Source organism: Peromyscus leucopus, chromosome 9, assembly GCF_004664715.2.
Source record: "Peromyscus leucopus breed LL Stock chromosome 9, UCI_PerLeu_2.1, whole genome shotgun sequence".
NCBI lineage: Eukaryota > Metazoa > Chordata > Mammalia > Rodentia > Cricetidae > Peromyscus > Peromyscus leucopus.
Genome location: NC_051070.1, coordinates 72,252,626 through 72,266,930, shown reverse-complemented (window position 1 = coordinate 72,266,930; position 14,305 = coordinate 72,252,626). Strand labels below are relative to the sequence as shown.

The window sequence follows — 14,305 nt, the reverse complement described above, 5'->3', positions numbered from 1 at the left end:
CTGTTTTTTGCTTGTTTGTTTGTTTTGAATTTGGTCATTTCTGAGATGAGTGGAAAAAAATCACTCATTGTTTTTTATTTTGTTTTGATGTCTAAAATTGAGGATGGAATTACTATTGGTAGATTTCTGAGTTTCTACTACCATTTTAGTTCCTGTCTCTTTTCCCGATTGGCTTGGTGCTGGGGATTTAACGGAGGGCCTCACACACGACGTTAGGGTAGAGAGATGGGGGACACAGAGAGCAAATGGCCAGAAGTCACAGTGGGATGAAGTTGGTGAGAGACTGGCTTGGACTGTGCTATCAAAAAAGTAATGTTTAGTGGGGGGATGCAGCTCAGTTGGTAGAACGCTTTTGAAAGCATAAGACCCTGGTCTTCATCATGTGCATTACCTCTGCCCCCCACAACTCCCTAGCCCTTCCCAAAAGTACAATTGGACTCTCCCAGGCAGTTGAGTGACTGTCCTGTTGTTCTCGTTCCCCTCTCCATCCCACAATTCCTTGGGTCTTCGTCTGCCTTCTTGATTTTACCTTAGAGGTACAAGTGTCACCTCAGGTAACAGAGTCGGTAGGCTAGAGGTCCTTTTGTGTCAGCAAGAGGGAATTGCTTTTCTGTCTGACATGAAGCCTTGGAGCAAAACATGATTTCACCATGTCACACTAGATTCAACTCCATGGTTGCCAGTAACTGATTTCAAGCCTCTGGATTCCTGTTGTCAGCAGCTCAGGGTGAAGATCTGAAGCTTGAAATCACCAACATCTATTACCAGGATGAACAGGAAGAAGAGGCAACAGGCACAATGCCCCGGTCTCCGTCTCCAGAAGAGCTGTCTGGACTGGCGGCTCTGCCCACTCTGTTCCAACACGTAGATGAGAGAGAGGTAAACAAGTGACTCTGTGGGAAGGTTTCGGGCAGGGAAAAACCGAAGGGACAGGACTCTGAGGAGGCTGACAGGAGGTAGAGTTTTGTGAGCCCCACCCACTACCCCTATGCCTTACAGCTCAGAGGAGGTAGATGCTCCGTTATGGTTCATTAGCATTTCAAACAAGATTTATTTATTTTATTTAGTGAGTATTGTGTTTGCGTGTGTGTCTTGGCACCATGTGTGTACCGGGCCCCAGGGTGGTCGGAAGAAGGCGTTAGATTCCCTAGAACTGGAGTGTTATGGATGGTTGTGAACTACCAGGTAGGTATTGGGAACCAAACCCTGGCCCACTGCAGGACCAATGAGTGCTCTTAATCACTGAGCATCTATCCAGTCCTTTTGTTTAGTCTTTAAAGATTCATTTCTACTTTATGCATATGAGTACTTTGCTTGCATGTATGCATGTGTACCACACGTGTGCGGGTGCCTACGGAGGTCAGAAGAGGACACTGAATCCCTGGAACTGGAGTTTCAGACAGTTGTGAGCTGCCACGTGGGTTCTGGGAGTTGAACCCGGGTCCTCTGCAGAAGCCACTGAGCCGTGTCGCCTGGCCCTAGACTCTTTAGACTCGAACTTGAAATGATCTGCCGAAGAGCAAGCCGCCATGTTGGTTTCCTTCATTATGGCTTCGTGTATGCGCAGGGCGAGTTTGTGTGAGCACGTGTGCCACGGCGCATGCGTGGAGGTCGGGGGACAGCTTTGTGAGGCTGCTTCTCCTCTTCCGCTTTCATGTGGTTCGCAGGGATTGAACTCAAGTGCTTTATCCCCGGAGCCGGCTCACCAGCCTCCAAACCGCCTCGCTCACTAACACACTGACTGAGGCCCCGGGTGGGGAGGAGAGAGCCCTTGTACGTTCTGGAGGAAATTTGCTGCCGGCCTTTTAGAGCTCTCAACAGCTGCTTTAGAGAGCCGGACGCCCCCGAACCCGTCATATTTATTCTTGTTTTCGCTCTGTAGTCCAGTGACCCAGACGCTCAGGACCAGAACAGCCTGTCCCAGATGCTAAGCCAGTTGCAAGTGTCGCATGCAGAGACCACGCTGGAACTAGAAAAGACCAGGGACATGCTCCTTCTGCAGCGCAAAATCAACGTGTGTTATCAGGTGCAAGGAAAGGTGGCTTAGGAAAGGAGCAGGAGGCTGGGCATGTGGGGGCCACCCCCCCCCCACACACACACACCGGGAAACAAGCCAGGCCTAGGTTTCTAGAGCTGGTGGTTAGTTAGCCGTGTGCTGCCCGTGGAAGAACCTGAGGGCTCGCTCACGCATGCCCAGGCGCCCTGGCCTTAGAGGTCAGCTAAGGGGCAGCTCATGAAATGGCAAGTGCTGAGGTTCTGGGTTCCTTTCTCCCCAAAGTCCTAGGGAAATAATCCCCTTCGGGTGCCACAAGTGTAACTGGACGTGAAGGTTCTCCGGGAAACCTTAGCTTTCTTCCTGGGGTCAAACCCACCCTGCTGAGGAGGTGGCGGTCTCCTCCCCACCCAGCAAGGTCCAGTTTTAAAGCTAGGGCTCTTTGGTTCTGGGCCACTGAGAGGAAGAGTTCAGCTTTCATTTTGTTGCAGGACGAGCTGGAGGCGATGATGACAAAGGCTGATAACGAAAGCAGGGACCACCAAGAGAAACTGGAGATGCTGAATCACCTCCTAGACCTCAAGAACAGCCGCATAAAGCAGCTGGAAGGTATTTTAAGAAGCCACGGCCTTCCAACATCTGGCAAGTCTTAGCACTTTGTTTTCGTCTTGGGTGATGTCACATGACTAACAGTGACCCGCCTGACTCTCTCTCCTGCTTTCTTCTTCTTGTCTCCGTGGTTTTGATACATGGCTTGTGACTTCTTTTTCTTCATCTGGTCAGTGTGAGTCTCTGGTTTTTCTGGAGAATTTCCACCTGCTTCCGGGCGGGTTGGGGGAGTGTCAGTAAGGGTGACCCTAAGGCTGGTGACTCTCTCCTTCCCTCTCTGCCATTTCTTCAACCCAGTTCTGTCAGCCTCTAAGACAGTTCTCGCCAGGTGACAGATCTCTGTCACTCATTTCCTCTCTTTCTTTCTCTCTAAAAATCTCTGTTGCGATTTAAGGATGTTAGCAGAGGCAGAGAGGTGTCACCCAATGCGTTTCCTATTCAGGTTCTTCCTACTTAGTATAGTCACTTTGGAACAGGGACTGGTCTTGTCCCTGAGTGTCCAGAAGCAGGCTTTGTAATAGCTCAGTGTGGGGAGAGATGACTTAACCCACACCCAACTCACCACGGTCTGATATTTAAAGCAGAATAGAAGTCGCTGCCATCAGCAAACGAGGAGCCACTATGGAGTGGATTCTCCGGGTAAGAGAGTCAGTCACAAGCAGGTTCTCTCCTGAGCATAGCACTCCAGTACGGGGAGGTGGGTGGGGCTTACCACACCAGGGTGAGTTTGGTGAGGCTGCTGCCAAATAAAAAGGCGGTCCTCCCTTGGATTGAGTCCTGGCTCAGACTCAAGGTCTATCTCATGGTAAATACCCTTACCTCGGTCTGAAGGCTGTCCACTTTCACTTACTTGACTCCTGCCAAGGCAGAATAGTTTTTCCATGTATACCACGTAGTTATTTAATTTCTTCCTTCCTTCCTTCCTTTCTTCCTTCCTTCCTTCCTTCCTTCCTTCCTTCCTTCCTTCCTTCCTTCCTTCCTTCCTTTCTCTCTCTTTCTCTTTCTCTTCCTCCCTCCCTCCCTCCCTCTCTCTCTTTTTCTTTTTTGAGACAGGTTTTCTCTGTATAGCTCTGGCTATCCTGGAACTCACTCTGTAGACCAGACTGATCCTGAACTCACAAAGATTCACCTGCCTCCCGAGTGCTGGAATTAAAGGCGTGAGCCACCACAGTCCGGCCAATTTGTACTTCCCTTGTATGTTAAGGCTATTAGCTTTGTGTTGTGTAATGTCAGTTTAAATATATTATATTTAGTTATATCATTTATTTACTTATTTATTTGTTTGTCTATCTATCTTTTGGCTTTTTGAGACAAGGTTTATGTAGCTTTGGAACCTGCCCTGGAACTTGATCTATAGACCAGGCTGTCCTCAAACTCACAGAGATCCGCCTGGCTCTGCCTCCTGAGTGCTAGGATTAAAGGCATGCACCACCACCATCGCCTGGCTAATTTAGTCAATTTCTGTATTACATCTTTTTGTATTATTTTCTTTCTTTCTTTCTTCTCTTTTTGATTTTTTTCAAGACAGGGTTTCTGTGTGTAGCCCTGGCTGTCCCAGAATTCTCTCTGTAGACCAGGTTGGCCTCAAACTCACAGAGATCCACCCGCCTCCTGTGTGAATGCTGGGATTAAAGGTGTGCGCCACTGATCCTGAGACTTTTGCTATGTAATCTAGGCCGGTCTCAAACTTGCAATCCTCCTGCCTGTTTCCTGAATACTGAGAGTATAGGCTTTCACAACCACATTTTATTTTTCTTTTTAAAGGCATTTATTTACTTACTCATTCATTCTCTCTCTCTCTCTCTCTCTCTCTCTCTCTCTCTCTCTCTCTCTCTCTCTCTCTCTCTCTGAGTGTGTGAGTGTGAGTGTATGTGACGTGGCACACTTATGGGGCTTAGAGGATGACCTGCAGGAACTGGTTCTCTCTTTCCATCACGCAGGCTCTACAGAATCAAACTCAGGTCCTTAGGCTCGGCAGCAAGCACACTTACCTCCTGTGCCGTCCTGACCGCCTTGCCCCTGCCCACCTTTAAACATGAAGACATAGGGGGGAGGGTGCTGTAGAGATGACTCAGCAGTTAAGAGCACTTGTTGCTCTTGCAGAGGACCTGGCTTCAGTTCCCAGAACTCACATGGATGCCAGCAACTATCTGTAACTCCAGTTCCAGAGGATCCAGCAACCTCCTCTGTCCTCATGGGCACATGGGGTACATATACACATATGCTGGCAAAACCTTAAACATTTGTTATTTACATAGGTGCTTTGCCTGCCTGTGTGTCTGTGCTCCATGTTTATGCCTGCAAAGATCTGAGGAAGGAAGAGGGTGTCAGTTCAGTAGAACTGGAGTCTCAGACAGTTAGGAGCTAGCTGCCTTGCAGGTACTGGGAACCAATCTCATTTCCTTCAGAAGAGCAACCAGTGTTCTCATCCGCTGGTCCGTCTCTCCAGGCACCACCACATCCCATTGTGTTAAACATTTTAAGTTGTTTATTTTTAGTTTTACTTATAGTAAAACTTTTTAAAAACTTCAGTTTTAAGTTTTACTTACATATATGCTTGTATGTCTGTGTGGAAATATATGCACATGTGTGCAGGTGCCCACAGAGGCTAGAAGAGAATGTTGGATGCCCTGGAGCTGGAGTTACAGGTTGCAGTTGTGAGCCACCTGACGTAGATGCCTGAACTCAGGTACTCTGAAAGAGCAACAAACAAACAAACAAATAAATAAACAAATGAATGAGTAATAAATAAATCAACATTCTGATATGCCCAGAACATTTTTATTCTACTGATTTAATTTTCTTTTTCTTTTCTTTTTTTGTTCTGAGATAGGGTTTCTCTGTATAGCCTTAGCTGTCCTGGAACTCACTCTGTAGACCAGGCTGGCCTTGAACTCAGAGATCCTCCTGCCTCTGCCTCCAAGTGCCGGGATTAAAGGCGAATGCCACCGCCACCTGGCTAGATTTAACTCTTCAAGTAAGGTATTCACACTGTAGGGATCCAGATGTTCTCAGTGTGAAGTAGCCTACTTCTGACTGGTTGCCCTTGAGAACGATGTGTGGATTCGGGTCTGTCTCCACGTCTTGCATCCCATGGGCAGCATTTTCAACCTCTTTCCTGTAAGTTTCCTTTCTTAACATTCGAACTCATCACCCTTTGATTCAAAGTGGATTTCTTGATCTCTTGCAATGAAATCAGCGTCTGACCAGAGAACAAGGAGCCCTCTTGTAACTGAGCTGGCTGGCTCTACCTAGGCAGGCTTTCCAGGTGGCCAGGGATGCTGTGGAAAACGCTGTGCGTCACTTCTTACTCTCCCCGAGGCCGACTCAGCAATCTTTCGGGTTCACGTTTCCGGCGCTTCTCTTTTAGAGTAACCCACACATCCGTAGGACCTTGATGTGAGTCGGTGTCATCTGTGAGATGGCTGGCAGCTCCCGAGTGTGGTGGTCACTTCTCAGGCCCTCGATTTGCCTTTCCCATGAGGCAGGCAGTGGTCATTTGGCCTTGAGAATGCAGAGCTTCTGGTTGTCGCTGTGCTCCTTTCCTTCCCGAGGCATACGGTCTCTTGAAATGATCTCAGCTTGGACTTCCACGGCTTGTTTTCCTCCCGCTTACCCCCCCATACCCCGAGGATGAGCTCTCTACCTTTTAATGCATGGGCAGCGTTCTTTCCCTTGTAGAGCAGCTCAAGGACGTTGCTTACGGCACCCGGCAGCCGTCAGTGTGTCTGGAGCCACGGCCAGCCCACAGAGGCGAGGACGAAGTGGACCTTTCTCTGCTGCGTCGAAATGAGAATCTTTTGGAAGTGCACATCCACCAGGCCTTCCTGACCCCCGCCGCCCTTGTGCAGGCTGGAGACACGCAGCCTACGACTTTCTGCACTTACTCCTTCTATGATTTCGAGACCCACTGCACCCCGCTCTCTACTGGGCCACAGCCCCTCTATGATTTCACCTCCCAGTTTGTGGTGCAGACAGATTCCCTTTTCTTGCACTACCTCCAAGGGACTTCATTCCGGCTTGATCTCCATCAGGCCGTGACAAGTGAGCATCACATCCTTGCAACCGGATGGATTTCATTTGACAAGGTGCTAGAGACCGTGGAGAAAGTCCATGGCCTGGCCACACTCACTGGTAAGTGCTTTTGGCTTCTTGTAGTCCTTAGGAAATTGCCATAGCCTGGAGCTGCTTCCTGGTAGTTTCCCTTTTCCATCCTCTGCCCCCAGCCTAGCCCTGGACTCATGGCAATCCTCCTGCTTCAGCCTCTGGAGTGCTGGGATGTCGGGCATTTCACCAGCCTGGCTTCTGTTCTAGTCTTGACTTTTACCACACTCTATTCTCCATGCCTTTCATGCTTTTTGCTATTCAGGAGCTGGTGGAGAAGACTTGGGGGTGTTAGAGTACTGGATGAGACTGTGTTTGCCCCTAAAATCCAGCTTCCAGGCAAGCAGTAAGTGCAAGAAAGCCCAGGCCTACCTGTCAGTCAATGTGCTTGGAGCTTGGAAGGCCCTGAAGGATGATGAGGTGAGAAAAAAGATGTACTCATGCATCTCATGTCATCAGCCCGGTGGGCCCCCCCGAAAAGGACGTGCTTTCCCATCCCCTATGAGTATTCGAGAATGTGGAAAACCGCTACAGGAAAGCCAGTCCCGAGTCCTCCCGTGGTTAAACTTGAGCAGAAATGAATTCATGCCCAGGGTTCGATGCCTCTCTTTGTTGTGAACACATCACCTTTTCTCTATCATTCTCTTTTTGTAATTGTAATTTTTATCTCAATCAGTGATTGGCACTGATATGAGGCCGTCTGTGGAGGGCTACGCCTTTCAGGTACTGGAGTCGGGCAGGTTTGTCGCAATTCCCCAACGAGGGAAACTCAGATTCAGTACCAACCCCCAGAGCTCCCACTCCAGGCTTCTCTCAAAGTCGAGTCGCACTTGTCACGGTGTTACTAGGTGTCTGGCCTGGCAGTTCCCTCCGGCTGTGTGCATCTTAACGAGCTTGGTGAGCTTCCGGTGCCTCTACGTCAGTCTTCGCCAAAGTTGGAAATCTGGGGCTCTTAACCTTCAGTTGTTCTTTTCACTCTAACCCTAGCCTCATCCTAGTACTCCAACGATTAGAGCTTGCAACGCTGCCCCACAGGGAATACCTGTTGAGTTCTGCCCATTTGGGGCGTCATTTTTTTTTTCCTTTCTAAGCTTTGGTTCGGCTCTTTCCCACTGCTATAGTTTTACTGACTTTCTTCAAAAGAAAATCTAATATTCAGTTACAATGAATAAACAGCATAAATGTATTTATTTACTGTGTTTGTACGTGCCACGGTCTGTATGTAGAGGTCATAGGACAACATGTAGGAGTCATTTCTCTTCTCCTACCATGTGGGAACTGGGATCAAAGCTAGCTTCATTCTCTCTGTCTATCATTCAGTAGGGTAAGCCTGAGGATGATGAGCTTGCCCCTGCAGCCCCCAGAGCCAGGGACAGGCAGACGATGGCCATCGGGCTTCCTCATGGCCTGGCAGAATAGGTTTCTAGGTCATGATGCTTCTCCCCTCTGTGGGCTGCCCTATAACAGCATCTCAGGCTGCCCTGAGTCCAAGATCCACATCTCTCCAGTCCAGATCCGAGACTTGGACACCTCGGAACAAACTGCGGATTGAAATCACCAGGTGCTGCGGCCTCCGGAGTCGATGGCTGGGAACTCAGCCCAGTCCCTATGTCATGTATCGCTTCTTCACCTTTCCTGACCACGACACCGCCATCATCCCAGCCAGCAACAATCCACACTTTAAAGACCAGGCTCTGTTCCCAGTGCTCGTGACCTCTGAGCTGGACCAGTATCTGAGGCGGGAGGCCCTGTCTGTATATGTTTTTGACGATGAAGACTCAGAGCCCGGCTTCTATCTCGGTCGAGCTCTGGTGCCCCTGCTGCCTCTTGCACAAAACAAATCTATCAAAGGTGGGCGTTGCCCCTTCGGTGCTCTTCCTGGCGTCACCTCCCTGTCCTCGCTCAGCTTTTTTTTTAAAGATTTATTTATTATGTATACAGTGTTCTGCCTGCATGTGTCTCATTATAGGTGGTTGTGAGCCATTATGTGGTTGCTGGGAATTGAACTCGGGACCTCTGGGAGAGCAGCCAGTGCTCTTAACCTCTGAGCCACCTCTCCAGCCCCTTACTCAATTTCCTTTGCTTACTTGCTTAGAATAGTCACTCTTCCATTTAGAAAACATCGTTTTTTATTATGCATGTGCATGCGTGCTGTGGGTCTGTGAGGGGACATGCCACCATAGGCACTCGGAGGACAGAGGACAACTTTGCAGAGTCCGTTCTTTGCTTCCATCTTCCTGTGAGTTCGGGAGATTGAATTCAAGTCCTTAGACTTGGGTGGTAAGCACCTCTTCCTGCTGAGACATGTCGGCCTGGAACGATCTCTCTTAAACCTCTGAAAGGACCCTGGGATATTATCAAGAGCAACAGAACAAAGAGTTACTGCCTCGCTTGTGTGAAAACATGAGCTTCAGCTCTGAGCAGCTGCACGGTCAAAATTTCCGAGGAGCTTCAGCCCAAATCCCATACCCCTGTCTCTGAAAACCTCATTGTGAATGTGGTGTCTTCTGCCTTGAATCCCAGGACTTGGGAGGCAGAGCACAGACTGAGCTACGTAGTGTGTTCTAGGCCACTCAGGGCTGTGTGGTAAGACCTTGTCTCACAAACAAACAAACAAACAAAAACCCTGAAAACAAACAAACAAACTGAACTAGGACAACAACTGTTCCATGCTCCCCAGTACTTACCTTTGTTTAAAGATTTGTTTCCCGGTACACGACTCTAGATCTAAGCAAAGCTCAGCATTCCCTTGTAATCTCATTGCTATTAAAACATTAGAGGTGACCCTGGCAGGTGACAGCAGCCTTCAGTGGTCCTGAGCTCAGCTCTCTTCTGCCTTCCTCGTTTGCTTACTCGGTCGGGGTTGTGGGGTCCACCTAGGAGAGCCGTAGTCTGGCTTCTGTCCGGAGAGAGTTGAGGCAGTGATTTCTGGACGTTCACTAGGCAGTCTAGTCAGGATCAACGGTGTCCACCATATTTAACAAGATTCTGAGTGCCCTTGGAAGTGTGTGAGGCCTCTCTCTGGCCAGGATCATAGTTCTTTACAAAACAGGACCTGTCACTGAGAGGAGAGGCAAGCCACCTCCTAAGCAGGGCTGCAAAGTCAGAAAGAAGCCTGTCATTCAGGAAAAAGCCACTTTGCTTGTTTTCTTGGTACCACTTGCACAGGTGGTAGTTTTCTGGAGATAGCCACAGCGTGGTAAGTACTCAGCGACAGTGAAGATGACTCCATCACGGTCACCATGACAAGCCAGCTGCATTCCTCTCCATGCACATTCTGGGCATCTCTTTCTGAAACTGGGAAATGCCTGTCTTCCCCTGTGATACTCTTGCCACACTGCTGTTTTGTGTTAACTTTGTGTATGTTATGAACTTTAATGTATGTTAATAAATGACTAACACATGCAATGAATGTTTAAGTGGGAAGAAATAGAAACGATGCTCATAAATAATCACTAGCCTGTCTCATGAGACCAGGTGTGACCAGTTTCTCTGTGTCTCTAAGGTGATTTTAATCTCACGGACTCTTCGGAGAAGTCCAACGGATCTATCAAAGTGCAACTAGACTGGGAGTCTGACTACCTGCCCCCAGAGGTCCTGGAACCGGAAGATGAGACAGAGGAGAAGGACATCAAAGACGACTTTGAGGCCTCAAGCACAGAAGAACAGGCCCCTTACATCCCCCAGGTAACTGACTTTTTTTTTTTCAGAGCTGAGGACCAAACCCAGGGCCTTTGCTCTGCCACTGAGCTACATCCCCAACCCTAAGTCTGATGCTCTACCGACTGAGCTATCCAGGCTCTTGGTAACTGACTTCTTAGAACTCCCTGGACAGTGGACCTCTCTACACATGCTGTGAAGCAAATTGGAGAGAATAGTCTCAGGGCTGAAGTAAAGGAAATTCTTTCTATGAACACCAGCTCATAGAAATCAGATATAATCTAGAAGCTCCTGATGGAGCAGGTCATCAGGCTTTCCTGTGTAGAGGGGCAAGGGCAGGGGAGAAGGCAAACCAGATGCTGGGCTGTTGTCGTTGAAGGCTGTCTGTCTCTGATTCATCTACTCAGGACCAGATGGCATCTACAGAGATTCCCACCGAGGATGGCCATTATCAAGTGAAGGGAAAACCCTCTCCAACAGCAGAAAGGAGGGAAAAAGAACGTGAGATTGTATGCTACTCAAGAAGAAAACACAGCAAAAGAACCAATGTCCAAGGCAAGAACCGAATGGAATACCTGAGCCGTCACGTCTTGAATGGAAACACGCTGCAGGTAAGCCCGCCCCCAGGGACTCCGGAGAGCAGAGCACCTGCGGCCATCGGAGGGGAGGAGAAGGGGAGGCAGGAAGGCCACAGGGCCTCCAAGCTGCTTCCACGTGCGTTTTCTAAAGCCCCAATGGCTGCCCCCATCGGTGTAATTGAACCCCGCACTTCAATGCTGTGCACGCTGTAACCGAGGCTTAGAACACTAACTCTATGCTAAGCATTTCTTTAAAAGGGCCTGAATGTTTAAAGTTCAAAAAGGCTAGCGTTGAGAAAGAAAGGTCAGATGTTATGTCACTCACGTAACACTACTGTCCTTGCTCTGAAGCAGGTGCAGTACACTGAGTGGAAGTTCTCAGGGCTCAAGACGTCTGAGGATGACGGCTTTAAAAGTCAGGTCAAGAAAGTGAAAGTGCCGTTATCCCAGTCAGCACTGAGACAGGAGGATCCCTCGTATCCTGTAAATGGTATTGTCTTTCTAAGATCTAATTTTTCTATTTCATAATTTAATTATTTTCTTTTTATAGTATATTTATTTTTATTACTTTTAATGATGTGTCAGTGCATGTGTCTGCTGGTGGGTATGTGCTTGTGAATCCCGAGTACAGGTGCCTGTGGAAGCCAGAAGCGTGGAATCCTCTGAAGCCTCCTGATGTGGGTGCTGGGAACTAAACTCAGGACCTCTAGAAGAATGAGTGTTCCTAACCACTGGGCCATCCCCCCAGCTCCTGATTTATTTTCTAAAATTATTTACTGATTTTTATGTTATGGTGTATCTTAGTTACTTTCCTATTGCTGTGATATGACACTATGACCTGGGCAACTTTTTGTTTTGTTTGTTTGTTTCTTTTTTTTTTCCAAGGCAGGGTTTCTCTGTGTAACAGCCCTGGCTGACCTGGAACTCACTCTGTAGATTAGGCTGGTCTTGAGCTCGCAGAGATCCTCCTGCCTCTGTTCTCAAGTGCTGGGATTAAAGGCGTGTGCCACTATGCCTGGCTGACCTAGGCAACTTACAAAAAAAAAAAGTTTGTTTGGGGTGAGTCCATGACCATCATGGTGGGGAGCATGGCATCAGGCAGGCAGGGATGGTGTTGGAGAAGTAGCTGAGAGCTCACATCTTGAGGCACGGTCATGAGGCAGAGAGAAACACTGGGAATGGCCTGAGTCATTTGAAACCTCCAACTTGTTCCCAGTGACACACCTCCTCCAACAATTCCACACCTCCTAATCTTTCCAAAACGGTGTCACCAACTGGGGACCAGGCATCCAAACCTATGAGCCTAGAGGGACCCTTCTCATTTAAACCACCTGACAGTGATAAACAGTTAATGGAAAATTGGTGTTTCAGTTCCTCTTTCTTAGGTTACAAGTGTGAGAAACTAGGCCAATTCAGGCTTGAATTCTCTTTTTTTTTTTTTTTTTTCCGAGACAGGGTTTCTCTTGTGTAGCTTTGCACCTTTCCTGGAACTCACTTGGTAGCCCAGGCTGGCCTGGAACTCACAGAGATCCGCCTGCCTCTGCCTCCCGAGTGCTGGGACTAAAGGCGTGCGCCACCACCGCCCGGCCAGGCTTGAATTCTCAATGGAAATTACCTTTCTATACATTTATAGCTAGCCTGCTAGCAAGCTAGCTTAGTTTCCTAGTATTTTTAATATGTTAAGATTCCCTAGAGCTTAGTAAATAATGTCTGGAAAGACATCGGAGGGTTGTTACTGGTTCACTTGTGAGGTTATGATTCTTCTAACCTAGAGCGAGGCTGGGCTGGAGAGATGGCTCATAGTTAAGAGCCCTGGCTGCTCTTCCAGAGGACTCTGGTTTGATTCTCATCATTCACAACCATCTGGAATTTCAGTTCCAGAGAACTGCATATTCCTTTCTGACCTCTGTGGACACCAGACTTTCATTCACATGGTATGCAGACATATATGGAAGATTACATCCACATGCATAGCATAACATTTTATTACTCATATTTTATGCATGCAGATGTGTTTTCACGTATGTCTTTGTGCCTCATGCATGCCTCATAAGTCAAAAGAGGGTGTCAGGTCTCTTGGAACTGTAGTTACAGATAGTTGTGAGCTGCCATATGGGTGCAAGGAATTAAACCCAGGTCCTCTGCAAGAGCAACATGTGCTCTTTTTTTTTTTTTTTTTTTAAAGATTTATTTATTTATTATGTATACAGCATATGTGACTGCAGGCCAGAAGAGGGCACCAGATCTCATTACAGATGGTTGTGAGCCACCATGTGGTTGCTGGGAATTGAACTCAGGACCTCTGGAAGAGCAGTCAGTGCTCTTAACCTCTGAGCCATCTCTCCAGAGGCCAGCAACATGTGCTCTTAACTGCTGGGCCATCTCTCTGGCCCCTTAATTTTTTTTAAAACAGATTATATACCATGACCAAGTAACAATAGTTCCATAAGCACAAAATTACTTTCAAAATAGGAAATTAGCCATGTTTGGTGGCCTAAGCTTTAATCCTAGAACTTTGGAGGCAGAGGTAGGATCTTTATGTGTATGAAACCAACTTGATCTACATAAAGTATACTAGGCCAGCCAAGGATATACAGTGAGACCCTGTCTCAAAAAAAAAAAAATCAAAATAGGCAATTAACTTAATATGCCGTAGAATTAAAGTCTAAAAAACTTTGAGATCATTCCATTATTTTGAGGGAAAGCATTTTTTACATTTTCCATTCTTTTTTATTTATTTATTTATTTATTTATTTATTTATTTATTTATTTATTTATTTATTTATCGAGATAGGGTTTCTCTGTGTAGTTTTGCACCTTTCCTGGAACTCACTTTGTAGACCAGGCTGGCCTCGAACTCACAGAGATCCACCTGCCTCTGCCTCCCAAGTGCTGGGATTAAAGACATGCACCACCACCATTCCATTCTTGACAAAAATTCTTAGAAACCTAGGAATAAAAGGAAATCGCTCTGAATGACTGAAGTGTAATAAAATCCATAGCAAACATCATACTCTGAGGCAACCCGACTTACCTGAAGACTGAAAACAGGGTGTTTATTTTTATTGCTCCTACTGAACATTATAGTGGAAATATTTTTTGGAGACAGGATTTCTCTGTGTAGTTCTGGCTGTCCTGGAACTCTCTGTAGACCAGGCTGGCCTTCCACTAAGAGATCCGCCTGCCGCTACCTCCTGAGTGCTGGGATTAAATGTGTGCACCACCACTGCCTGGCATAGTGCAGATTCTAACCAGAGAAACAAGGGGAGGAAAAGTAGTCAGAATCACACAGGTTGGAAAGCAAATGGTCTTACCTTTATTTGCAGTTGAAAAATCATGTTTCTAGGAAATCATTTAAAAA

General features: G+C 47.4%; 1 protein-coding gene across 3 annotated transcripts in view; it reads left to right on the top strand.

Annotated features, from left to right (window-relative positions):
- The window catches only part of Rpgrip1 (RPGR interacting protein 1), a 59,719-nt gene that overhangs the window by 30,045 nt on the left and 15,369 nt on the right, over positions 1-14,305 (top strand). The window contains exons 11-18 of one of the 3 annotated variants that reach the window (XM_037208551.1): positions 719-879; positions 1,883-2,026; positions 2,485-2,602; positions 6,972-7,126; positions 8,215-8,557; positions 10,212-10,393; positions 10,774-10,977; positions 11,299-11,434. In XM_037208551.1, the coding sequence (XP_037064446.1) occupies positions 719-879; positions 1,883-2,026; positions 2,485-2,602; positions 6,972-7,126; positions 8,215-8,557; positions 10,212-10,393; positions 10,774-10,977; positions 11,299-11,434 (1,443 nt within the window). Of the gene's footprint in view, positions 1-718; positions 880-1,882; positions 2,027-2,484; positions 2,636-6,971; positions 7,127-8,214; positions 8,558-10,211; positions 10,394-10,773; positions 10,978-11,295; positions 11,435-14,305 lie in introns of all 3 variants that reach the window. The other 2 variants (XM_037208553.1, XM_037208552.1) reach the window with 2 other exon arrangements.